Source organism: Xenopus laevis, chromosome 7L, assembly GCF_017654675.1.
Source record: "Xenopus laevis strain J_2021 chromosome 7L, Xenopus_laevis_v10.1, whole genome shotgun sequence".
Classification (NCBI taxonomy): Eukaryota; Metazoa; Chordata; class Amphibia; order Anura; family Pipidae; genus Xenopus; species Xenopus laevis.
Genome location: NC_054383.1, coordinates 137,901,163 through 137,927,912, shown reverse-complemented (window position 1 = coordinate 137,927,912; position 26,750 = coordinate 137,901,163). Strand labels below are relative to the sequence as shown.

Genomic DNA, 26,750 nt, shown 5'->3' with positions numbered 1-26,750 from the left:
TTCAGTAACACAGCTCTTATTTTATTTATTTCATTTCCATGATACATTGGGGAGACAGGGGTCGGTGGGTAACCCACTGGGGGATACAGGAGCCGGTGGGTAACACACTGGGGGAGACAGGGGTCGGTGGGTAACACACTGGGTGAGCCAGGGGTCGGTGGGTAACAAACAGGGGGAGACAGGGGTCGGTGGGTAACACAATGGGGGAGACAGGGGTCGGTGGGTAACAAACAGGGGGAGACAGGGGTTGGTGGGTAACACACTGGGGGAGACAGGGGTCGGTGGGTAACACACTGGGGGAGACAGGGGTCGGTGGGTAACACACTGGAGGAGACGGGGTGGTGGGTCACAAAAATGGGAGAGACAGGGGTCAGTGGGTAACACACTGGGGGAGACAGGGGTCGTGGGTAACACACTGGGGGAGACAGGGGTCGGTGGGTAACACACTGGGGGAGACGGGTTGGTGGGTAACACACTGGGTGAGACAGGGGTCGCTGGGTAACAAACAGGGGGAGACAGGGGTCGGTGGGTAACAAACAGGGGGAGACAGGGGTTGGTGGGTAACACATTGGGGGAGACGGGTCGGTGGGTAACAAATGGGGAGACAGGGGTCGGTGGGTAACACACTGGGGGAGACAGGGTCGGTGGGTAACACACTGGAGGAGACGGGGTGGTAGGTCACAAAAATAGGAGAGACAGGGGTCCGTGGGTAACACACTGGGGGAGACAGGGGTCGTGGGTAACACACTGGGGGAGACAGGGGTCGTGGGTAACACACTGGGGAGACAGGGGTCGTGGGTAACACACCTGGGGGAGACAGGGGTCGGTGGGTAACACACTGGGCAAGACGGGTTGTGGGTAACACACTGGGGGAGACAGGGGTCAGTGGGTAACACACTGGGGGAGACAGGTTGGTGGGTAACACACTGGGGGAGAGAGGGGCTGGTGGGTAACACACTGGGGGAGACAGGGGTCAGTGGGTAACACTGGAGGAGACAGGGGTGGTGGGTAACACACTGGGGGAGACAGGGGTGGTGGGTAACACACTGGGGGAGACAGGGGTGGTGGGTAACACACTGGGGGAGACAGGGGTCAGTGGGTAACACTGGGGGAGACAGGGGTGGTGGGTAACACACTGGGGGAGACAGGGGTGGTGAGTAACAAAAACGGGGGAGACAGTAGTGAGAGGGCACAGCTGACATGATATTAACAGAATATTAGTGGTGAGTAACACAACTCTCAGAATCAGACCTATTGGCAACTGATATACCTGTACATTGGTGGGCATCATGTGGGCATATGAGACAGAGGAGTAGTGGGAGAGGGGTTTAGGGGGGTGTTCCGGAAAAGCACCACCTTTCGTTTGGCAATGGAATGTTCAGGCTTTGTATTTCAAAGCTTCCCTTCAGCTCTTGTTAGTCTGTGGCTCTGGCAGTTGGCATCTAAGGAAGGCAGTGCCACCATTTGTCAGAGAAAGGTTTCCTTATCACGTTGGTGCCACAGTGAACCTCTCCGCATTTCTGATGGTAGGGGCCAAAATCATCAATGAAGGTGCAGTCCAATCCCAGAGGCTCCAGCAAAGAACATACTTTCTGCTCCAAACAGCACTTCCCATTAATCTTGGGTCCAAATGGCTTGGGGATTCCCAGGAACTGCCCCAGTACCAACATATTCACCTAAGGAGATCCGAATAAAACGTAACCATGAGGCCCAGTGACCCAAATGATCTCCTCTTGTCTGACAATACTATCACTTAAGGCAACCCTCCCCCCACCAAAAGAAAAAAGAAATCTCCAATTATCTCTACTCTATAATTAACTAAAAATTAAATGACAAGGCCAATGGGCAGTAATCAATTAAGTTCAATTTGGGGGTTAGCTGTACCTGTGCTAGCCAATCACAAGCCTGTATGCGGCAGATCACATGGAATCCATCAGCAAAAGGCCTATGTACCTACAGTACCACCAGGTTGGGAATTAAGAGGTCCGGTGCCATCTTGGCTATGGCTGAAGCTCTAAATTATTATCCCTCTTTCTTGGTGCAGGGTGACTCCCATCAACCCCCCAGTTAAAGCAACTCACCATATTGGGGAAGAAGGACTCAGCTTGGTTATAACCTGACACAAGTTTGAAGAGCATGGGTATATCGATGATATCTTCCTCCGAGAGTCCAAGTTCCTCCTTCATGATGTTTCTGTTGAGGTCAATGCATTTCTGTGCAAAAGGAAGGACTGGGTGTCAGATATCGGAAGTGGAATGTGGGGGTCATGTTACATTGTTTTGGGGGGTATTGTTGACAAGCACACGTTACGTTCTCTGTGATTGGACAGATCAGACCCTGCAGCCATTGGGCAGTTCTGACTACAAAAGCCAAGAGATTTCCACTGAGGAATCTATTTCTGGTACAAACCAGAAGTGACCCCACCAGTAAGTTCCTGGGCCCCAATCAATATCTTCTTAGGGCCCTAAACATACAAAGAAGGCAATATGTTTTGCACATTGTTCTGAAAATGGACATCAGAATGGACCCCAATGGGACCCGCTCTACTCCTAGCCACATGGCAGTTACACCCAGCAGTGGTGCATTGGGTAGTGAAACAGCTCATGTCACTGGGTGCAACAAACACAGACCCCTGAGATGTTACTCTGAGGTGTTACCAGTAATACACTTGAGTGGCCCCTGGATTACCTGAGCGTAGGCAGAACCCTTCAGCACTTTATCATCAGAGAGGATTTCAGTGATGGAGTAGGGCACAATGTCCAGTCCTGCAAAGAGGAACAATTTAGTGGCATCACACTAGTGTCCCATCCACGCTCAGCATGCTGGGAGTTGTAGTCTATGGTTGTAGGATTCATTCTCACAGTGTCATTTAGATCATGTACTAAGAGTTAAGTACCCTCCTAACTTTCTGTCAGACCTTTGGGTATCAATGTCTTATTCTCTGTTCCAGGAATCATGAAGTGATCCGCAAGCACTTTAGAGTAAAAAGGTGAATCCAATCCACTGACTAGTGTCCAGTGTACAGGTATTGGATCCCTTATCCGGAAACCCGATATTCAGAAAGCTCCGAATTACGGAATGGCTGTCTCCCATAACCTCCATTTTATCCAAATAATCCAAATTTTTAAAATTGATTTCCTTTTTCTGTGTAATAATAAAACAGTAGCTTTAACTTGATCCCAACTAAGATATAATTAATCCTTATTGGAGGCAAAACCAGCCTATTGGCTTTATTTCATGTTTAAGTGAATTTCTAGTAGACTTAAGGCACGAAGTCCCAAATTACGGAAAGATCCGTTATCCGGAAAACCCCAGGTCCTGAGCATTCTGGATAACAGGTCCCATACCTGTACTTGCTGCTCCAAGGGCCCACCAAAAAACTTTAGACCAGGGGCCCACTGTCAGTACTATTTTCTTCCTCTCCTCACTCAACCTCTATTTTCCGAGTCTCGTTTCTTCAGGCCTGGATTTGTGGAAAGGCCACGTAGGCCCGGGCCTAGGGCGGCAGGATTTTAGGGGGACAGCATGCTGCCCAACCACACCAATATTGGTTCGAAAACACTGGGGATGCACTGGAGATACAATCATTTTTTAAATTTCCTGTGCGCCAATCCCCATTGCTTCTGTCCCCCTGAAGGGGACAGGGGCGACGAACGGTAGTGAGCCTAGGGGTGCCCACTATGTAAATCCGGCCCTGCTTTTCTTTACATACTATAATCTATTATTCCATCTATTTAGCCTCTTTGTAAAGGAAATATGGAATGGTCATGAAATAGGCCAAATGTTTAGAAGCAGGAGGGCCCACCGGGAGTTTTCCTGGTATCCCAGTGGGCTAGTCAGTCACTGCATTCACATGGCCATACAGTAGCCTATCCTTGTTTAATATTATCTAATCTCCCATAGCACATACCCAAATACATATCTCTGATTCTCTGTACTTCCTGCTCCTGGGCTGTTCTCTTTCCCATGGTCAGACAGGAATCTCCCCCTGGGTAAGTGAATCCAATCTCCCCCAGTACTTACCCAGGTACAGAGCTCTGATTCTCTGTACTTCCTGCTCCTGGGCTGTTCTCTTTCCCATGGTCAGACAGGAACCTCCCCCTGGGTAAGTGAATCCAATCTCCCCCAGTACTTACCCAGGTACAGAGCTCTGATTCTCTGTACTTCCTGCTCCTGGGCTGTTTCTCTTTCCCATGGTCAGACAGGAACCTCCCCCTGGGTAAGTGAATCCAATCTCCCCCAGTACTTACCCAGGTACAGAGCTCTGATTCTCTGTACTTCCTGCTCCTGGGCTGTTCTCTTTCCCATGGTCAGACAGGAACCTCCCCCTGGGTAAGTGAATCCAATCTCCCCCAGTACTTACCCAGGTACAGAGCTCTGATTCTCTGTACTTCCTGCTCCTGGGCTGTTCTCTTTCCCATGGTCAGACAGGAACCTCCCCCTGGGTAAGTGAATCTCCCCCAGTACTTACCCAGGTACAGAGCTCAGGTACAGAGCTCTGATTCTCTGTACTTCCTGCTCCTGGGCTGTTCTCTTTCCCATGGTCAGACAGGAACCTACCCCTGGGTAAGTGAATCTCCCCCAGTACTTACCCAGGTACAGAGCTCTGATTCTCTGTACTTCCTGCTCCTGGGCTGTTCTCTTTCCCATGGTCAGACAGGAACCTCCCCCTGGGTAAGTGAATCCAATCTCCCCCAGTACTTACCCAGATACAGAGCTCTGATTCTCTGTACTTCCTGCTCCTGGGCTGTTCTCTTTCCCATGGTCAGACAAGAACCTCCCCCTGGGTAAGTGAATCTCCCCCAGTACTTACCCAGGTACAGAGCTCTGATTCTCTGTACTTCCTACTCCTGGGCTGTTCTCTTTCCCATGGTCAGACAGGAACCTCCCCCTGGGTAAGTGAATCCAATCTCCCCCAGTACTTACCCAGATACAGAGCTCTGATTCTCTATAAAATGTACCTTCAAACATGAGGGTTCCACCATAATTTTGTTTTTCCTTCTCCCGGAGCAGCTCCAGACACACATTTGGACTGGCTAGGAGCAGTCGGAATCCCTGGGACAGACAAAGAACCAGATGAGACAGAGCCTGGCATATCCACTGTAACAATGCTACTGCCAATATCCTGGGAAAAAAGCAATCTACTAAAGCTGACCACTTCTTAAAGGAATACTGTCATGGGAAAAAAACATTTTTTTCAAAATGAATCAGTTAATAGCGCTGCTCCAGCAGAATTCTGCACTGAAATCCATTTCTCAAAAGAGCAAACAGATTTTTTTATATTCAATTATGAATTCTGACATGGGGCTAGACATATTGTCAGTTTCCCAGCTGCCCCAGTCATGTGACTTGTGCTCTGATAAACTTCAGTCACTCTTTACTGCTGTACTGCAAGTTGGAGTGATATCACCCCCTCCCTTTCCCCCAGCAGCCAAACAAAAGAACAATGGGAAGGTAACCAGATAGCAGCTCCCTAACACAAGATAACAGCTGCCTGGTAGATCTAAGAACAACACTCAATAGTAAAATCCAGGTCCCACTGAGACACATTCAGTTACATTGAGTAGGTAAAACAGCAGCCTGCCAGAAAGCATTTCTCTCCTAAAGTGCAGGCACAAGTCACATGACTTGGGGCAGCTGGGAAATTGACAAAATGTCTAGCCCCATGTCAGATTTCAAAATTGAATATAAAAAAATCTGTTTGCTCTTTTGAGAAATGGATTTCAGTGCAGAATTCTGCTGGAGTAGCACTATTAACTGATGTGTTTTGAAAAAAAACATGTTTTCCGATGACAGTATCCCTTTAATATAAGACCCAAAACTGCTGTATTTGCCAGTGCCTTGGCTTCTGGGAGACAAGCCTATTGGATACAGTTCCTTACTGTTGTAATGACCCGTGTATTAGTGTTAGAGTTAAAAGAGTTGTTCACCGTTAAATTAACTGTTAGTATGATGTAGAGAAGGATATTCTGAGACAATTTGTAATTGGTTTTCATCTTTTATAATTTGTGGTTTTCGACTTATCTAGCTTTTTATTCAGCAACTCCAGTTTGCAATTTCAGCCATCTGGTTGCTAGGGTCCAAATTACCTTAGCAACCATGCATTGATATTAATATGAGACTGGAATATGAGTAGGAGAGGTCTGAACATACATGTGTAGCCTTACAGAGCATTTGTTTTTTAAGTGGGGGTCAGTGACCCCCATTTGCAATCTGGAAAGAGTCAGAAGAAAACAAATAAAAATACATCAGAAACTATAATAAAGAAAAAGTGTAGGCTATTTAAAAAGTTGCTTAGAATTAGCCAATCTATAACATGCTAAAAGTTAACTTAAAGGTGAACTGCCCCTTTTAGCAGGTTGACCAAAATGTTTACATTTTCTATTTTGCAATTACCTTTTTATCAGGGGCGGGTACAAAGGACATGAACTCATCGATGTGCCCCACGAATAACCAGTCTGAGTAGAGCTCCACCGGAGACTGCACCAGCTGGGCCGCGAGGAAATCCTTCAGTACTTTATTCATACTCGCCCGAGTAATGGCCGGACTCAGAGGGTCAGAGCTGAGAGGAGAAAGGGGATATGAGTAAACCTTTAAAATAAGTGAATGTAAAATTGATGAGGGGGCTATTCTAAGCACTTTTGTAATGTACATTCATTATTTATTTATTTTTAATTCCAAGATATTAAGGGATACATGTACTGTTACTATGAATGAATTGTGTTACAACAGCGCCACCTGCTGGTCAGTTTCCCACCAGTCTGACCAGCAAGTAGTCAAGGAAGTTGTCAGGAGAAAGAAAGAGGCTGATGTTCTTCTGCTTAGGAATAAAATTAGAAACCTTTCTCACATCTTTCCTAAGCACTGGGCTTTGATATGATAGAAATGAAAGAGCTGTACTTACTTGGGTAGAGTGCCTCCTATCAGGATTCTTCCCAGGGGATAATTCTTCCCTTTTGCTTTCACTGGGGGACTGATTTCCAGGTTCCCAAAACTGTCCAAGTCGGAGACGTCATCTTTGTTTTCTGGTTCTCTTGTCACATAGCCAAAATCTCGTCCCTGGGGGAACAAACCCAAATTTAATGAGTGGGGGAGGGGGGCACCGTAGCCTACCAGTGGATGTCATTGCTATAAATACATTAAAACAGGAGTGCTCATACTTTACTAAAGCCAAGTCTACTTTTTGTGATGTTGTCCCATTAGGAGCTACATCTATAAGCACTGTTAGCATTCTGTTCCATGGAAAATATTACTTAAATATTATATTGATTTATGAGAGATTTTATATTGCTATATTTAATAAACAACTATTTCTTATGTAACTTTAATGTAGTAAATATCTGAATGAAAAGTATGAAATAAGAGGGGGATTCAGACAAGCTGACTTGAGATCTACTGATCAGCAGCTAAAGTTCTACTGGTACATCCCGATCTATCTTTTGTGCACCCCTGTATTAAAATAACTGGACTGTCTGTGAGTCCAATGTAATACTACTGGGGTGCTGGCCCGTTGGGGTGCCATCAGGGGCGATCCTCCCCAATTTGCCGCCCAAGGCAGACTTAGTTTTTGCCGCCCCTATCTCCCCATGGTACTCACCTTCAGCGCCAGACGGGGGTCGGGGGAGTCCACGTCGCAATTGTGCACTAGACTAGAGTTGAAAACCGGAAATTCGGCTCTTAGTTACCAGGAGTGGCATTTTTGCCGCCCCTGGCAACCAGGGGGGCGCTGCCGTCTGAGTGCCTCAACTCGTCTCATTGGCGGAGTGCCCCTGGGTGCCATTGTGCAATAAGAACACAGTACTGATACTATAAGCACCCCCTGTACCACCTTCTCTCAGTTCCTAATTAAATCTCAGTGGCTGGAAAATCACAGTCATATTCACACATATATTCCTACCAGGAATCTGTTGAAAGGCATTCCATTCAGTCCCCTGTCCCTCGGGGAGTCAAACACCACCGGGAAGCACTTGTGTGGAGCCTCAATGTACCCGAACTCCATCTCATCCTGGGGGGGCCAAGGAATGGTACAAGTGAGTGCTGGAAGGGGTCGAGCCCCAAGGGTCCCAAGTAGGACTCGTTTATAACCACCGGGCAAATTTGCACCAGGGCAATAACCAATGACAACCATCATCAAATGTTTGGTTTAACTGTCAAACCTGCAGCTGCCAGTAATTAACAGGTTGCTATGGGTTACTGCCCATGTGCAGATTTGTCCAGTGTTTATAAATGAGCCCCAGTACTGAGTACTACAAGGAAGAACAGCTGAGAGGTTGGTGATCAGGTATAAGTGGGAATTAATGGGGTATAACTAAGTATAGACAGGGCATTCCAGAAGAAACACCAAAAACCTACAAAAAAATTCTCTCTCTGGAATGTTGATATTTTTGGGATGGGTGGGTGGGTGGCATAAAATGGGATATGGGGAGTTGGGGATTAGGATGGCAGGGGAATAGATTAATGGACTGGATGGAAGAAATAGAGAAGATAGGGGTGAGGGGGTGGTACAGGGAGGGGACTAAGTTGTGGGAGAGAGGAGGGTTAGGGTGTAGGAGAAAAAGGGGGTGAGGATGTAGGAGTAGGTGAGAGAGATTGGGTGAGGGGGAAAAAGAGGGGGTGAGGGTGTGTGAAAGAGAGTGGGTGGGGGAGTGATAGGGGGTGCATGTGTGGGGGAGAAAGAGGGTGTTGGGTAGAGAGGAAACAGAAAAATCAAAGGTAATGGAGGGCATTCAAGGGTATATATATTTTTTTACAAATTTGTATTTAATGGGGACCTGTCTTCCAAAAAAATGATTCCAAATCCTATTTTATCACATTAGTCAAGCAAAATTAACTTTAATTACACTGTGTAAATTATTTGAATCTTGTTTCCTTCAGTCTGGGAATTCATAATTATAACAAGCAGGCAGGAGCCATATTGTGGGACACTGTTATTAAGACAAGTCTTGTATCATCTCAGAATCTTGTTTGTGCACCAGAATGGGGGACCTGATGTCCATCCCCATGTCCTGGTTACACAATTAAATGGTGAAGAGATTGGGGGGAATGTGGGGAGAGCAGTGACATGTAGGAAGTGCTGAATGGAAAGTGAAAGTAATTGCCTAAGGCATAGAGGAGGGGCAGGTAATATTTGATTGACAGCTGAGATTTTTTAAAATGAGTTTACAACAGATATGAATACTTTAATGAAAAATAGAATAGGATTTCATATTTAATTTGAAAAGGACTTTTATTATACAGATTTTTGTGTCTGGGTGACAGGTCCCCTTTAAGGTGCTAAGATAAAAAAAAAATCCCCTATAATTAAAGTATTTGAATCACACAGATAAACATAGAATGATGTTGCACACTAATTGATCACAGCAAGGCTGGTGGTTCTGCAATGAAAAATTCTTTATCAAAGATTCATATGTAACAAACATTAGAATATATATAACTCGGTACATAAAATACCCCCAGCAATAAACAGCACGATCCTCTGAATGAGAGAATTAGAGGGGAAACAGGACAGGTATAAGGAATGAGAGGGAAGGGGAGAGAGAGATGTGTCAGTAGAAATAGTGATGGAGGATATTCCCACCTGTATCCAGCGATCCCCACAATTCTCCAGCTCTGGGCACATGTTCAGCTGACACTGCGCCTTCTTTACAAAACTCATCAGCTCTTTCAGGAATGGCCAGTTGTCCTGCACACTGGGGGGAAATGGTACCAGTAAGGACGACATTCAGGAGGAAGGGGGAACTCTCAGCCCCCAGTAACATTCCTGCCATTACCTGATAAAAAACAGGGACCCAATCTTAATCGGTCATCCACCAATATGATCATGCACTTAGTCTACTACCATTAAACAATTTCATAGACAGAAACCCAACAAAAACCCCAGGAAGAATGTGACTACCCTGGAGCTGCAGCATGAGGCAAGTAATCATCTAACTGCTCGAAAAACAATTGACGAATGAACTGGGTGGCTCACCAGGAGTTGTGAAATTTTCAGCAGCTTCAGCAGATACTGGTGTACACTCCATCAATGTGATCAAGGATTTGGGTAATAGGAATGTGGAGCAGTGACAAGGGAACAATACAATACTTTTTGGAAGTATATCTCTGGACCTGGGTAATGACTGGGGATGAATATAGTGATACTTACCAGGCCGGAAGGTCTTTCCTGTTCTGACATGGGGGAAGAGAACAGCCCGGAGCGGAAGTACAAGGACAGCTCTTGCCTAATGTGGCTAATACTGCAGGGGGAATCTGAATTCATCTATAGCGGGGGATCGTTCTGTCTGACCAGGAAAAGAGAACAGTAGGAGAGGAACTTACAGAGAATCAATGAGTACTGTACTGGGCTTAAGTCTGGGGGAGATTGGAACTTTACCCAGGGGGAGGTTCTGTCTGACATGGGAAAGAGAACAGCCAGGAGCAGGAAGTACAGACGAAGCACATGCAGAGAACGCTGGTATAAGGCTCTGTTCAAATAACTGGCGTTGGATTCATGGATTTTTGAGAATAGATACCAAGGCTATTGGGTGGAGAGTTGATTTACTTTACATGGGAGGAGGATTCGTCTGGTCTGACCATGAGGAATAGAGAACAATGCCCATGGTAGCAGCTGAAGGACAGAGATCAGAAGCTGTTACCTGGTAAGTGTGGGGGATATTTGGATTTGCTAACCTTCACCGGGGAGAGTCCTGTCTCTACAAGGGAAGAAAGAGAACAGACCAGGAGCAGGATTACAGAGAAAAAAAGTCTCGTTACTGGGTAAGTGACTGGCGGAGATTGGATTTTCCACTTACCCAGGGGGAGGTTCCTGTCTGACGCATTGGGAAAAAAGAATCAGCCAGGAGCAGGAAGTACAGTGAGAGATCAGAGCTCTGCTCCTGTGGTAGTACTGGGGGAGATTGGGGGATTCAGCTTACCCAGGGGGAGGTTCCTGTCTGACCATGGGAAAGAGAAACAAGCCCAGGAGGCAGGAAGTACAGAGAATCAGAGCTCTGTACCTGGGGTAAGTACTGGGGGAGAATTGGATTCACTTACCCAGGGGAGGTTCTGTCTGACCATGGGAAAGAGAACAGCCCAGGAGCAGGAAGTACAGAGAATCAGAGCTCTGTACCTGGGTAAGTACTGGGGAGATTTGGATTCACTTACCCAGGGGGAGGTTTCCTGTCTGACATGGGAAAGAGAACAGCCCAGGACAGGAAGTACAGAGAATCAGAGCTTGTACCTGGGTAAGTACTGGGGAGATTGGATCACTTACCCAGGGGGAGGTTCTGTCTGACCATGGAAAGAGAACAGCCCAGGAGCAGGAAGTACAGAGAATCAGAGCTCTGTACCTGGGTAAGTACTGGGGGAGATTGGATTCACTTACCCAGGGGGAGGTTCCTGTCTGACCATGGGAAAGAGAGCAGCCCAGGAGCAGGAAGTACAGAGAATCAGACCTCTGTACCTGGGTAATACTGGGGGAGATTGGATTCACTTACCCAGGGGGAGGTTCCTGTCTGACCATGGGAAAGAGAACAGCCCAGGAGCAGGAAGTACAGAGAATCAGAGCTCTGTACTGGGTAAGTACTGGGGGAGATTGGATTCACTTACCCAGGGGGAGGTTCCTGTCTGACCATGGGAAAGAGCTTCAGATTGGACCAGCACTCCACTTGTGTTTCAATTGATTTTATTAAATCATCACTCATATTTTCCATAGTTTCGGCCCCCCTTGGGGCCTTTATCAAGGATGGCCGAAACGTTGGAAAATACGAGTGATGATTTAATAAAATCAATTGAAACACAAGTGGGAGTGCTGGTCCAATCTGAACTTTGTATGCTATACTCTTGACCAAGCACCCACCACTGGACTACGAAAGAGTGCGGGTACTTTCTGAAACAGTATATATATATATATATATATATATATATATATATATATAATATATATTTAGAAAACAGGAGAAGAGCACTAAAAGTTTCAAGCCTGAAAGTTTCTTTCTTAACTGGAACAGTGGACATTGTATTTTGGGCAGTATAAATCTGTTGCTAAGAGAGACCAAAAATGAGTGTTAATGGGAGAATACCCCCATGGTACCTGCAGACATAGACTTCCAGGGGTTTCTGGGTGTTGGGGGTCATTATCCATGGCGTCAGCCTGAAAGCCACTTTTTCAACAAATAATTCATGCTAAAGGGAAAGGGACAAAATAGTTAGAGAGCTTGTATGGTGCTCCGATTGGCAGGCTCCTCCCCCTTTGAAAACCCCAAGCACTGCCAGATAGCCCTCTAATGGGTATTCCATGAGCATCTAGGGAAACAATGCCACTCCAAACCCAATATTGACCAGCGATTGTTACATAAGGATTAGCAATCTCGCCAAATTGACATTTTCAATGACACACCCCATCCCTAACCAGCCATTCCCAGTCTGAAGCCCACCCTACCCAGCGCCATACTTGTTTCTTTATTATCAACCAACCTGTCCATGTGTGATGTCACTGGGGAAGGTAAATATATAAATGTATATTAGGAGGACGGAATCAGAGAGGGCTGATTTCACCATTATTCCCTCCAAAAGCTTCTGATCTCTATTCAGCTGTGTAATATACATTCTCATGTTTGATAATAGGGTGAAAGGGCAAATAAACCTGCAGTGAGTGGGTAATAATGTCCATGTGATGGATTCCAAACATCTCCCAGAATCCCTTGTGTCTTTCATAAGAGAAAGTCAACTACTGACAATGGGTTCCTCTCCAGTGCTGCTTCCATTTACCCCCTCCTCATATTATTGGTCATTTGGAAGGATTTCCGGGCTTTAAAGAGGTTGTTCACCTTTAAATAAACTTTTAGTATGATGTAGAGAGGGATATTCTGAGATTGTTTGCAAGTGGTTTTCTTTTTTTTTTTTAATTATTTTTGGTTTTTGAGTTATTTAGCTTTTTATTCAGCAGCTCTCCAGTTTGTAATTTCAGCAATCCGGTTGCTAGGGTACAACTTACCCTAGCAACCAAGCATTATTTTAATAAGAGACTGGAATATGAATATGAGAGGGACTGAATAGAAAGATGAGGAATAGAAAGTAGCAATAACTATAAATTTGTAGCTTTACAGAGCATTTGATTTTTTAGATGGAGTCAGTGACCCCTGTTTTAAAACTGAAAAGAGCCAGAAGAAGAAGGCAAATAATTAAAAACTATATAAAAGAACAAATGAAGACCACTTGAAAAGTTGCTTAGAATTAGCCATTCTGTAACATACTAAAAGTTAAAGTAAAGGGGAAGCACCCCTTTAATAGATCATGGGTAAAATATACAGAACTGGAACACTCATACTGATAAAATTCCTTTCTTAAATGGGACGTAAACCCAGCCATAACACCTTCCCATAATGCTCCCTAGTTTTCTATAGAAGTTGCCAAAAATGTACTTGTAGATGCAAGAAAATTCACCAATGAGAATTCTACTTCATTATAAAAGCAAAAGAAGTGACCAATGAGAATGCTGATTCCCAGCCCCATGTCAGGCATCTTGCTGTTATGTTACATATAGAGAGAATTATTTATTTCTTCATTATATGACACTGGAATGAGACATGGGGATAAAGGACAGACTTGTTCAGTGCTGGGAAACTGGGCTTAAAGCTTCCAACTCCAGTTGCAGAACAAGAACATGGAGTCAGATTGATACAGATCAGCTGGGATTCTCATTGGAGGATTAATTTGCATTTTAAAGCAATCACTGGCTGTGGATATTTGGATAAAAGATTTATTGTGCAATATTGCTTTAAGAATACAACCCTGATGTTGCTGGACTACAGCTCCCAGCATGCCTCAACCTTCATGATGTGTTACATTATTCTGGGATTTGTAGTTCAGCAACATCAGGGTTGCATTCAGGCTGATTCTATTCCAGCTGGTAGTTTGAACATAAATCTATACTGGTGTCCCATAGCAACCAATCCGATTTTTACTTTTAGAGAGGCGGTCAATGAATACTTTCTGCTGCTGTGGGTTACTAGACCAATTGTAAAAACAGTAAAAATCTGATTGGTTGCTATGGGACACCAGTAGAGATTTATGTTCAAATAGAATCAGCCTGAATAAGATGGGAAAGGTCTGTGTATGTAACAAACATAGGGACCCACTTGTACTTTCACTGCTTTCAGAAGTCCAATCAGCATGCTCCGCCCCTCCCATGTGACTGCTCTAAAAGCACTGGCAGGGGCCAAATATCTCCCAAATGGGTATTCCATGGGCATCCAGAGAAAGCCAGCCACTCCCCATCCAATATTGGTGATTATTTCTAATGACATAACCCTGCCTAATGTTCCCTGTAGATACTGCACTTCTGAGAGGCTCCAACCCAAACAGTAGTGCCCCCTGCTGGTATTTATAGTCCAGGTCGTTTCTCAAAAACATTCAACTATGAAATTCAAAAGTAGGTTAAATTACCCTTAAAAAGAGCATTACATTTCTTCCTAATGCTCTGATTGGCTACAGGTTAGTTTAGCCACAGCCCTTTCTAATGCTCTGATTGGCTACAAGTCGGTCTAGCCTTGGGATTGTTCTCTTGCTCTGATTGGCTACAGGTTGGCATAGCCCTGAGAATGTTCTAACAATCTGATTGGTTACAAGTTGATATAGCCCTGGGAATGTTCTAAAGCTCTGATTGGCTACAGGGTGACATAGCCCTGGGAATGTTCTAATGCTCTGATTGGATACAGGTTGCTCTAGCCCTGGGAATATTCTAATGCTTTCATTGGCTAGAGGTTGGCATAGCCCTGGGAATGTTCTAATGCTCTGATTGGATGCAGTTTGCTCTAGCCCTGGGAATGTTCTAATGCTCTGGTTGGCTACAGGTTGGCATAGCCCTGGGAATGTTCTAATGCTCTGATTGGTTACAAGTTGACATAGCCCTGGGAATGTTCTAATGCTCTGATTGGATACAGGTTGCTCTAGCCCTGGGGATGTTCTAATGCTCTGGTTGGCTACAGGTTGGCATAACCCTGGGAATGTTCTAATGCTCTGATTGGATACCGTTTGTGCTAGCCCTGGGAAGGTTCTAATGCTCTGATTGGCTACAGGTTGGCATAGCCCTGGGAATGTTCTAATGCTCTGATTGGACACAGTTTGCTCTAGCCCTGGAAATGTTCTAATGCTCTGGTTGGCATAGCCCTGGGAATGTTGTAATGCTCTGATTGGCTACAGGTTGGCATAGCCCTGGGAATGTTGTAATGCTCTGATTGGCTACAGGTTGACATAGCCCTGGGAATGTTCTAATGCTTTGATTGGCTACAGGTTGGCATAGCCCTGGGAATGTTGTAATGCTCTGATTGGCTACAGGTTGACATAGCCCTGGGAATGTTCTAATGCTCTGATTGGCTACAGGTTGACATAGCCCTGGGAATGTTCTAATGCTTTGATTTGATACAAGTTTTCTCTAGCCCCGGGAATGTTCTAATGCTCTGATTCGCTACAGGTTGGTATAGCCCTGGGAATGTTCTAATGCTCTGATCTGTGAACTTACTGAATCAGAGATTCTCTGGAGAGACAGACTGATATGAACAAGCCCGGGGAAGTCAACATCGGGGAAATCCAGACCCTCCACATAGAATCCCATTTCTCTGTTGTTCCCTCTCTGGACTTCATAGGACAGTTTGGCTCCCCCCAAAACATGCAGGTAGCCATAATCACCTAGATCCAAGTCAAAACAAAATGATTCCATATTTAGGTAGTGATAATAATAGTATGACTATGAAGATTTTCATTCATCCAGGTCATGGTATATCTAGTATAGGTCAATCTAAAACCAACTGGACTTGCTGAGTAATCAATGAAGACGTTTCACTACTCATCCGAGCAGCTTCTTCAGTACAACTGACTGGTGTGGGAAGTTCTCGGCATATAAACTCTTCCACTAATCCAATCACAATGGCACATTGTAACTCTTCAAAGAGGTGACATCTGAAGAAATTCACAGAGGTGTACATTCTGTGTAGTTACTGTGATAAAATTATCCAATATGTCATGTGACTCCTAGATACAGGTGTTACTTGTGAGAGTTACATGAATGGATGTGTGACGTGTTCTGAAACCGCCGGGGTACAGATGTTAGAACACATTGTATGTAGCAGACAGGTGGAGTCGAAGGCCTCCGCCTCTGTTCAGGGATGGTTTCTCCACCTTGACATGAATCGCCTCTTTCACACCTCGTTCAAACCAGCGTCTTCTTTATCCAAGATTTGGACCTTGCTATCTTCAGCAAGAAGACCGCTGGTTTGAACGAGGCGTGAAAGAGGCGATTCATGTCAAGGTGGAGAAACCATCCCTGAACAGAGGCGGGGGCCTTCGACACCACCTGTCTGCTACATTCAATGCTGTTCTAACACATCTGTACCCCGGCGTGAAATAGACGCAAATCTATGGCTGGTGAATAAATTCGCTCATCACTAGTTGCGAGTAACCAGATTTTGGGCTCTGTATCCCAGTCTCCCTTCATTCTTAAAGGAGAAACAAACCCTTAATAAAAAAAACCTACCCCCCTACCCTACATAGACCCCGTCTCCCTCCTTCCCCCCCCAGCCTAGCTGCCCCCTTGGGCAAATGCCCCTAAGTCTTTACTTACGCCTCAGTAAGCTTTGGAATGAGACCAGCGCTTCAGCAATTTTTGTAAGTTTTGGCGCATGCGCAGTTGTTGCGAAACAGAAAATTGCTCCAACTGCACATGCGCCGCTCCGCCAGTCTCATTCCAAAGCTTACCGAAGCAGCTGATGATGGCACCCGTGAACTCCGCCGGACAGAATCTGCACCGAGGCGTAAGTAAAGACTTAGGGGCATTTGCCCGAGGGGGCAGCTAGGCTGGGGGGAAGGAGGGAGGGGGTCTATGTAGTGTAGGGGGTAGGGTTTTTTGTATTAAGGGTTTGTTTCTCCTTTAAGCATTCTCGCAATTTTCCCCTTGACTTCCCCCAATTTCAGACAATTTTGGGGCAAACATCTGCTGGCCAGCAAAATGTCTATAGGTTGACCTGTTTTACCAATATTTATTGAAATTGTATATCTATTAAAGCCTTATGGGACCCCTATACCTCCTTGGGCCCTACTCTGTAGTTACCCCCCTTGTGACGGGTGAATCTGTCCTCATTTTTTTCACTGCACATATTGTGCTATTTTGGGCTAATTTTGAGTGCCTCTTGGCTAGTTTTGAGCTGGTTTTGTAGCCGACTTTGACTGGTTTCGAAAATTAGACCTGGCAACCCTGCCCAACTGTATAATAACTGGGTAAATATGCAGAATACAATATTAACTGTCAAACAAGTCCAAACACAACTCCCTCATCTGGCATTTAGGAATATGTGGGCAGGGGCAGGTCACACAGCATTGATGTTTGGTGTGTATAAAATAAGCAGGAGTAAACATGAGCAAAATAAAAGATAATTAAAAACTTTTGGCACACCCCATCAATTGGAGCTTTCATTCATTAACACCCAGTTTATCCCTATACTGTCCCCTAATCACATCAGAAAGGGGAAGCTTTAAACACTGGAGACAAATTTAGCAGATTTACAAACAACTGGAAAAGGCTGGAATAATTGACTTCACCTGGCAATAAAATGTTTATTTTGGGGGTGTATTTACCAAAATTCATTTTTTCCATGAAAATGACTGTACATAATGTATACTCAGTAAGTGCAAGCTTCTCATATTTGTTTAAAAATGTTACAAGGTCAGCATCAATTTTTACACCAGTTTCGGAAAAGAGCAACGCATAGAATTTGGGGGAAATAATTTTAGTCACTGCTTATAATGACTGGCTGCCATCTAAGAGATGGTGAAAGAATTATGATGGGGAAAATTGGTGAAATATGAAAAATTATTTATTATTATTATAGCTGGGAGTTATTTTTTAAAAGGAAAATTTAAAGGAGAAGGAAAGGCTAAAAGTAAGTAAGCTTTATCAGAAAGGTCTATATAAATACACCAGTAACCCCTCAAAGTAATGCTGCTCTGAGTCCTCTGTCAAAAGAAACATCACATTTCTTTCCTTCTATTGTGTACTCATGGGCTTCTGTATCAGACTAACTGTTTTCAGCTTAAACCTCCAGGGCTAGGGCTTGAGCATGCTCAGTCTGCTCCTCTCTCTCCCTCCCCTGTTGTAATCTGAGCCCAGAGCTATGAGTGAGCAGGGAGAGACTCAGGCAGGAAGTGATGTCACAGGAAGCTAATATGGCAGCTGCTATACTAAACAGAGAGCTTCGAGAGCTGGTTACTCAGGTATGGTAAAGCATTCTGCAGAATAACTATAGTGAGATCTGCCGAGTTTCAGTCCCAACAATGACTTACCCTTGTGATAGAGTCGCACTTTGGTTGCCTGGGAAGGAGGGATGTGCAGGATCAGTTGGTGGAACTTGAAGACCTCCTTGGGACCCTCCATCGTCAGGACCATTGGGGACATGTCTTTTATATCTGATTGGGGGGGGGCAAAGTTGAGGTTGTGTTTGTTGCTCATTTATGAATGTAAGACAATGGAAACCATGTCAAAGAAAAGAATATGCGACTGGGGAAAGGTGGTTTCCTGCTCTCAATCTCAGTTGAACACCCCCGCTCCAGGTGCTAACCTTATATCCAATATGTCGAAGTACTGAGAGAAAGCAACTTCGACATATTGGATATAAGGTTAGCTTTCTCTCAGTACTTCGACATATTGGATATAATGGAAACCATGTCATGATGTGGGTACCTGCAGCATTGGGCGCCCCCACATCCGTGCTGTCCGTCCCACCACTGCCCTCACGATCTCGGTCACAGTTAACAAGCAGTATTGCACCTTTTCCATCCGGGCCCCAGCTCCACGACCCCTAGGGACACAAAGGATGGATGTAGCCTACACAAAACCTTTCTTCCATTACGGTGCAGAATTTATAATAATAATAGTGCCCCCAATGCCCCAACCTGCACGTTCCACAACATCTCATCACATTTACCTTGTCTTTCACTCCCCGACTGACAGCTCCGGTCCGACTCACATCTGCATCCAATGACACATCTAAACGAGAAACCAATTAAGACTCACAGGGAAGCCACAGAGAGAGGGATGCATTTAATGAACGGCACCCAATTCTCAAGCTGATGTGTTAATAAACCAACAAATATGGTGCCCCAGGAGTTGCCCCAGTGCCGTTTGGCAGGCACTGATACCACGTTTAGCGGGAAAGCACAATGTGGATTAATCTTTGCCGGTACTTACAGACGCAGGTTAAATACAGCAGTGCACTGCCAACGGGAGAATCTCCTGTCCCATAATAAAAGACTTTAACCTGTAAGAAACCAGAGAGGAACATGTGACTTAATGGCTCACTTAGGTCCATAGGTGCAATGGACCAGGAGTAAGAAGTATGGATGAACTGAATCCAGGATTTGTTCAGGATTCTGCCTTTTTCAGCAGGATTCAGACAAATCAAACAAAGTGCCTGGTCAAACCGAATCTGATTCCAAAAAAATCATGTGACTTTTTGTCACACAAATAAGGAAGTCAAAAATGTTTTACCCTCTTTCCCCCTTGTTTCCCTAATTTTCAAATGTAAATTAGGGTTCGGATTTGGTTTGGTATTTCGGCCGAATCTTTCACAAGGCCCAATCCTAAAATAGTGGATTTGGTGCATCCCTAGTAAAAACACACACCGTACCATAAGGATAGAATAGTTGTGTGCATATTGCAGGGCACCCAATACATTACCTTACAGTCATTCAAATCAGCACTGGCTTCAGCAGAAGACATGACAATCACAGGAGACTTATACAGTGACACCTTGGTTCCTTTCTGGGCCTTTTCCGTGTGATTTTTATTGTAGATAAGGCTGATATCTATTGAGGGGGTCCGCATAATCTCGAAGGATTCAGCTCCTGAAGGAACCGATCTGCAGACAGAAGAGGGGTTTAACGTTTTTTTTCGTGTTTATGCTTTTATATTATATTAACTTTATTTTAACAGTAAATTAAGGGGATTATAACTTTAATCTGAATGTTGACTTGTGGGAGGGAAGAGTTAATGGGTGTTATCAGTTCTATCATGTAGTTATATTTTATAAAGCATAAATATAAATCTTAGTGGGTAAGTACTGGGGGAGATTGGATTCACTTACCCAAGGGGAGGTTCCTGTCTGACCATGGGAAAGAGAGCAGCCCAGGAGCAGGAAGTACAGAGAATCAGAGCTCTGTACCTGGGTAAGTACTGGGGGAGATTGGATTCACTTACCCAGGGGGAGGTTCCTGTCTGACCATGGGAAAGAGAACAGCCCAGGAGCAGGAAGTACAGAGAATCAGAGCTCTGTACCTGGGTAAGTACTGGGGGAGATTGGATTCACTTACCCAGGGGGAGGTTCCTGTCTGACCATGGAAAGAGAACAGCCCAGGAGCAGGAAGTACAGAGAATCAGAGCTCTGTACCTGGGTAAGTACTGGGGGAGATTGGATTCACTTACCCAGGGGGAGGTTCCTGTCTGACCATGGGAAAGAGAGCAGCCCAGGAGCAGGAAGTACAGAGAATCAGAGCTCTGTACCTGGGTAAGTACTGGGGGAGATTGGATTCACTTACCCAAGGGGAGGTTCCTGTCTGACCATGGGAAAGAGAACAGCCCAGGAGCAGGAAGTACAGAGAATCAGAGCTCTGTACCTGGGTAAGTACTGGGGGAGATTCACTTACCCAGGGGGAGGTTCCTGTCTGACCATGGGAAAGAGAGCAGCCCAGGAGCAGGAAGTACAGAGAATCAGAGCTCTGTACCTGGGTAAGTACTGGGCTAGATTGGATTCACTTACCCAGGGGGAGGTTCCTGTCTGACCATGGGAAAGAGAACAGCCCAGGAGCAGGAAGTACAGAGAATCAGAGCTCTGTACCTGGGTAAGTACTGGGGGAGATTGGATTCACTTACCCAGGGGGAGGTTCCTGTCTGACCAGGGGAAAGAGAACAGCCCAGGAGCAGGAAGTACAGAGAATCAGAGCTCTGTACCTGGGTAAGTACTGCGGGAGATTGGATTCACTTACCCAGGGGGAGGTTCCTGTCTGACCATGGGAAAGAGAACAGCCCAGGAGCAGGAAGTACAGAGAATCAGAGCTCTGTACCTGGGTAAGTACTGGGGGAGATTTGATTCACTTACCCAGGGGGAGGTTCCTGTCTGACCATGGGAAAGAGAACAGCCCAGGAAGTACAGAGAATCAGAGCTCTGTACCTGGGTAAGTACTGGGGGAGATTGGATTCACTTACCCAGGGGGAGGTTCCTGTCTGACCATGGGAAAGAGAACAGCCCAGGAGCAGGAAGTACAGAGAATCAGAACTTTGTACCTGGGTAATTACTGGGGGAGATTGGATTCAATTACCCAGGGGGAGGTTCCTGTCTGACCACGGGGAAGAGAACAGCCCATGCTTTTTGAAACACACTCATTTACACAAGAGAAGTTTCAACACTACATTAAACAAAACAGGCACAGACCTGCAATTAAATTGCACAATTGATTTATGTTAAATACTGAGTTAGGGGGCAGGGAGCTGAGTATACTGAGTCATAACTCAGAGAACAGTTGGAAGAGATAAATGAGAGTCAGGAACACAGAGCTAATTACAAGGTGACACAGGAATAGGTAATGAGCTTCAAGCTGCTGTTTGCATTTATTCGCTGCCCTACTGGTACCTGTGCCAACTGTAGCATCACGCTTGCTGCCACATAAACTTTTTGTGTAAACTAAAGAGGAACTTGGCAAACCCTGCGGACTGGTTGTAAAGGCCAAACAGTTGGGAGAGAAAATGAAAGGAGAGGGGGTGAGAGACAGAAGGAGAGAAGGGAAAGGGGGTTAGGGAGTAGAGAGACAAATGGGGGAGAGGAGAAATATAGAAGGGGAGAGAAGAGGAGGATGGGGGAGAGTAAGGCCAAACAGTTGGGAGAGAAAAGGAAAGGAGAGGGGATGAGAGACAGAAGGAGAGAAGGGAAAGGGGGTTAGGGAGTAGAGAGACAAATGGGGGAGAGGAGAAATATAGAAGGGGAGAGAAGAGGGAGGATGGGGAGAGTAAGGCCAAACAGTTGGGGGAGGAAAGGAGAGGAGAGGGGATGAGAGACAGAAGGAGAGAAGGGAAAGGGGGTTAGGGAGTAGAGAGACAAATGGGGGAGAGGAGAAATATAGAAGGGGAGAGAAGAGGAGGATGGGGGAGAGTAAGGCCAAACAGTTGGGAGAGAAAAGGAAAGGAGAGGGGATGAGAGACAGAAGGAGAGAAGGGAAAGGGGGTTAGGGAGTAGAGAGACAAATGGGGGAGAGGAGAAATATAGAAGGGGAGAGAAGAGGGAGGATGGGGAGAGTAAGGCCAAACAGTTGGGGGAGGAAAGGAGAGGAGAGGGGATGAGAGACAGAAGGAGAGAAGGGAAAGGGGGTTAGGGAGTAGAGAGACAAATGGGGGAGAGGAGAAATATAGAAGGGGAGAGAAGAGGAGGATGGGGGAGAGTAAGGCCAAACAGTTGGGGAGAAAAGGAAAGGAGAGGTGATAAGAGAGAGAAGGAGAGAAGGGAAAGGGGGTTAGGGAGTAGAGAGACAAATGGGGGAGAGGAGAAATATAGAAGGGGAGAGAAGAGGGAGGATGGGGGAGAGTAAGGCCAAACAGTTGGGGGAGAAAAGGAAAAGAGAGGGGATGAGAGACAGAAGGAGAGAAGGGAAAGGGGGTTAGGGAGTAGAGAGACAAATGGGGGAGAGGAGAAATATAGAAGGGGAGAGAAGAGGGAGGATGGGGGAGAGTAAGGCCAAACAGTTGGGGGAATAGAAAAGGAAAGGAGAGGGGGTGAGAGACAGAAGGAGAGAAGGGAAAGGGGGTTAGGTAATAGAGAGAGACAAATGGGGGAGAGGAGAAATATAGAAGGGGAGAGAAGAGGGAGGATGGGGGAGAGTAAGGCCAAACAGTTGGGGGAGAAAAGGAAAGGAGAGGGGATGAGAGACAGAAGGAGAGAAGGGAAAGGGGGTTAGGGAGTAGAGAGACAAATGGGGGAGAGGAGAAATATAGAAGGGGAGAGAAGAGGGAGGATGGGGGAGAGTAAGGCCAAACAGTTGGGGGAGAAAAGGAAAGGAGAGGGGGTGAAAGACAGAAGGAGAGAAGGGAAAGGGGGTTAGGGAGTAGAGAGACAAATGGGGGAGAGGAGAAATATAGAAGGGGAGAGAAGAGGGAGGATGGGGGAGAGTAAGGCCAAACAGTTGGGGGAGAAAAGGAAAGGAGAGGGGGTGAAAGACAGAAGGAGAGAAGGGAAAGGGGGTTAGGGAGTAGAGAGACAAATGGGGGAGAGGAGAAATATAGAAGGTGAGAGAAGAGGGAGGATGGGGAGAGTAAGGCCAAACAGTTGGGAGAGTAAAGGAAAGGAGAGGGGATGAGAGACAGAAGGAGAAGGGAAAGGGGGTTAGGGAGTAGAGAGACAAATGGGGGAGAGGAGAAATATAGAAGGGGAGAGAAGAGGGAGGATGGGGAGATTAAGGCCAAACAGTTGGGGGAGGAAAGGAGAGGGGATGAGAGACAGAAGGAGAGAAGGGAAAGGGGGTTAGGGAGTAGAGAGACAAATGGGAGAGAGGAGAAATATAGAGGGGGAGAGAAGAGGGAGGATGGGGGAGAGTAAGACCAAACAGTTGGGGGAGAAAAGGAAAGGAGAGGGGATGAGAGACAGAAGGAGAGAAGAGAAAGGGGGTTAGGGATGGGGGAGAGTAAAGCCAAACAGTTGGGAGAGAAAAGGAAAGGAGAGGGGATGAGAGACAGAAGGAGAGAAAGGAAAGGGGATTAGGGAGTAGAGAGACAAATGAGGGAGAGGAGAAATATAGAAGGGGAGAAAAGAGGGAGGATGGGGGAGACTAAGGCCAAACTGTTGGGGGAGAAAAGGAAAGGGGATGAGAGACAGAAGGAGAGAAGGGAAAGGGGGTTAGGGAGTAGAGAGACAAATGGGGGAGAGGAGAAATATAGAAGGGGAGAGAAGAGGGAGGATGGTGGAGAGTAAAGCCAAACAGTTGGGAGAGAAAAGGAAAGGGGATGAGAGACAGAAGGAGAGAAGGGAAAGGGGGTTAGGGAGTAGAGAGACAAATGGGGGAGAGGAGAAATATAGAAGGGGAGAGAAGAGGGAGGATGGGGGAGAGTAAAGCCAAACAGTTGGGAGAGAAAAGGAAAGGAGAGGGGATGAGAGACAGAAGAAGAGAAGGGAAAGGGGGTTAGGGAGTAGAGAGACAAATGGGGGAGAGGAGAAATATAGAAGGGGAGAGAAGAGGGAGGATGGGGGAGAGTAAGGCCAAACAGTTGGGGGAGAAAAGGAAAGGAGAGGGGATGAGAGACAGAAGGAGAGAAGGGAAAGGGGGTTTGGGAGTAGAGAGACAAATGGGGGAGAGGAGAAATATAGAAGGGGAGAGAAGAGGGAGGATGGGGGAGAGTAAGGCCAAACAGTTGGGAGAGAAAAGGAAAGGAGAGGGGATGAGAGACAGAAGGAGAGAAGGGAAAGGGGGTTAGGGAGTAGAGAGACAAATGGGGGAGAGGATAAATATAGAAGGGAGGATGGCAGAGAGTAGAAAGGGGGTAAAGGAGAGAAATGAAAGATAAAAGAAGGAATGAGAAGTCGGAGAGAGGATAGGTTTATAGCAGAAGGAAAAGAGAGAAGGGAGTAAAGGAAATAACTGATTGGTCATGGAATGTTACAATATGATTGGTCCCTTCCTGTGGCAAAGCAGTTCCCTGGCACTATAAGGGTTAAGGAATAGCGAGAACGATGCATCTGGTTGGTATGCAATGCAGTAACATACACATATCAGCTTGTACTGCACTTACTGAATCTGGCCCCATTGGGATTTCATTGTGAGTGGGACCCTATGAGCACACACACACACTGCCTTATCACCCCAGTAACAGCCAATCAGCATGTAGCTTTAATCAGTTTATTGCCTTTAGAATAATAAGAGCAAGTATCTGCTTGGCCATGGGGCAAATTATCCCCATATCTACTTCTACTGTGTAATTTCCCTGACCCACAGAGCTTGCAGTCTGCTACTGGTGCCAGACACAAAGTAATAGTCAGTCTGAACAAGCAACATATGTAAAAAATAGTTATGTGCACTCAAAGTCATGGTCACGTGCTCCTTATCCCAAATTCATCAGGGGTCATTTACAAACCCATTCACAAGTGCACAATGGACTCCTGAGTCTTCTCTAGAGCGTTTATTGTAGTCAGACTCATGCTAGTCTCCCCCCCCATAATAATATCATGTATATACCTGTATTTCTAGACTCCCACCTAGTGGTATAATATACAGAAGCCAATAAACTGGGCACAACTCATGTTCCCTGTCCCTTTGTACCAGAAGTGGTTCTAGCCATGAATGAGCTATTGGTACCAGGAGCTGACACTTAACCAGAAGACAAACAGATCTGATGGGGACATTTTCTTATTTGGTTTGCCACAGAATATAAATAAAGAACAAACTTGAGTTTTTATTTTGATTCACCCCATAGCCGCAGAGGGCACTTACCTGTAAATATCGAGTGTCAGCTCTTGTCCAACCACACACACTTCATAGGTGGGTCCCTGATAGGAGATTGAGACAGATCTCTGGGCCATGATTCTCCTCTATATTCCCATATAGTGACTGGTGTGACTGTATCTCCTCCTGCTGACTTGTACCCTCCTTGCTGCCCCCTGGGGTATTAGTGTCTCAGTCTCTCCTTATATTGAGTCCCTCCTGCTGCCCTCCTGGGGTATCAGTGTTTGAGCTTCTCTTTATATTGGCTGGGCTGTGAGTCCCTCCTGCTGCCCTCCTGGGGTATCAGTGTCTGGGCTTCTCTTTATATTGGCTGGGCTGTGAGTCCCTCCTGCTGCCCTCCTGGGGTATCAGTGTCTGGGCTTCTCTTTATATTGGCTGGGCTGTGAGTCCCTCCTGGGGTATCAGTGTTTGAGTGTCTAGCACCAGCGTTTCCCTTTCGGCACAGTATAATTAGCATAATGTGGCACTGGAGTGGGCGGAGCTACATTCCTCTGATACTTCTGCCATTAGAAAGAAGTGTGACTCGTAAATAAATTCCTCTGATTTAGGGTAAGGCCACACTGAGCGTTTTGCAGAGATTTGGTCGCCTTCCCTCACTCTGCGCCGGCTTTAATGAAAAAACGCCGGCACTAATCACACACTTTGGAAAACGAATCGGCGCGTGTGATTAGCGCATGCGTTTTTTCCCAGTAAGGGAGGAGGCGATTAGTCGCCAGACGACCAAATCTCCCCAAAACACCCAGTGTGGCCTTACCCTAATTGGTAGATGGGGAAATCTAAGATCATTTGCAGATGGTCTTCATTATAGTTTGATTTAACCAATTATTTGTAAATGTAATCGCTTTGAAGTCAGTTCTCTTCTTGGACTGTTAATCAGCTGGCTTCTGCTACATTGTTTCTGGAGTCATAATCTGGTGTCAGAAAGGGACAGACAGACAGTGAGGGACAGACACAATGACAGTTACACAGAACTATAAACCCAGTGAGAATGAGGAATGAATGGATATTGGGAAGTTGTATCAGGAGTCAGAAGCAGCAGTGCAGAGAAAGGGACAGACACAATGACAGTTACACAGAACTATAAACCCAGTTAGAATGAGGAATGAATGGATATTGGGAAGTTGTATCAGGAGTCAGAAGCAGCAGTGCAGAGAAAGGGACAGACACAATGACAGTTACACAGAACTATAAACCCAGTGAGAATGAGGAATGAATGGATATTGGGAAGTTGCTCATAATTAGATTTT

General features: G+C 45.8%; 1 protein-coding gene across 2 annotated transcripts; it reads right to left on the bottom strand.

The window, feature by feature from the left end:
- On the bottom strand, positions 1-26,105 carry LOC108695959 (protein-arginine deiminase type-1). Of its 2 annotated transcripts, XR_005962624.1 has the most exons (17): positions 25,492-26,105; positions 19,706-19,886; positions 19,217-19,286; positions 18,954-19,015; positions 18,710-18,827; positions 18,313-18,435; positions 15,500-15,666; positions 12,071-12,162; positions 9,578-9,689; positions 7,898-8,005; positions 6,905-7,059; positions 6,397-6,562; positions 4,962-5,055; positions 2,689-2,765; positions 2,082-2,213; positions 959-1,676; positions 1-807 (listed from the first exon to the last, which is right to left on the bottom strand). XR_005962624.1 is itself a non-coding variant. In XM_041569884.1 (16 exons), exons 1-16 carry the CDS (start codon positions 25,578-25,580, stop codon positions 1,443-1,445), a joined length of 1,980 nt encoding a protein of 659 aa, XP_041425818.1. In that variant the 5' UTR covers positions 25,581-26,105; the 3' UTR covers positions 878-1,442. The 2 variants fall into 2 exon arrangements, 1 of the variants encoding a protein (XP_041425818.1); XM_041569884.1 differs by lacking the exon at positions 1-807 and having other exon boundaries at positions 878-1,676.
- Positions 26,106-26,750: the final 645 nt, after the last annotated feature.

What these genes read in the sequence shown, in the direction of transcription:
- LOC108695959 (XM_041569884.1), bottom strand. Translation starts at nt 25,580, where the DNA reads ATGGCCCAGAGATCTGTCTCAATCTCCTATCAGGGACCCACCTATGAA. An exon ending in CTGACACTCGATATTTACAG is followed by an intron (nt 19,887 to 25,491) that starts GTAAGTGCCCTC and finishes TTCTGTCTGCAG; the next exon opens with ATCGGTTCCTTCAGGAGCTG. An exon ending in CTGGAAGTCTATGTCTGCAG is followed by an intron (nt 9,690 to 12,070) that starts GTACCATGGGGG and finishes ATTTCCCCCCAG; the next exon opens with TGTGCAGGACAACTGGCCAT.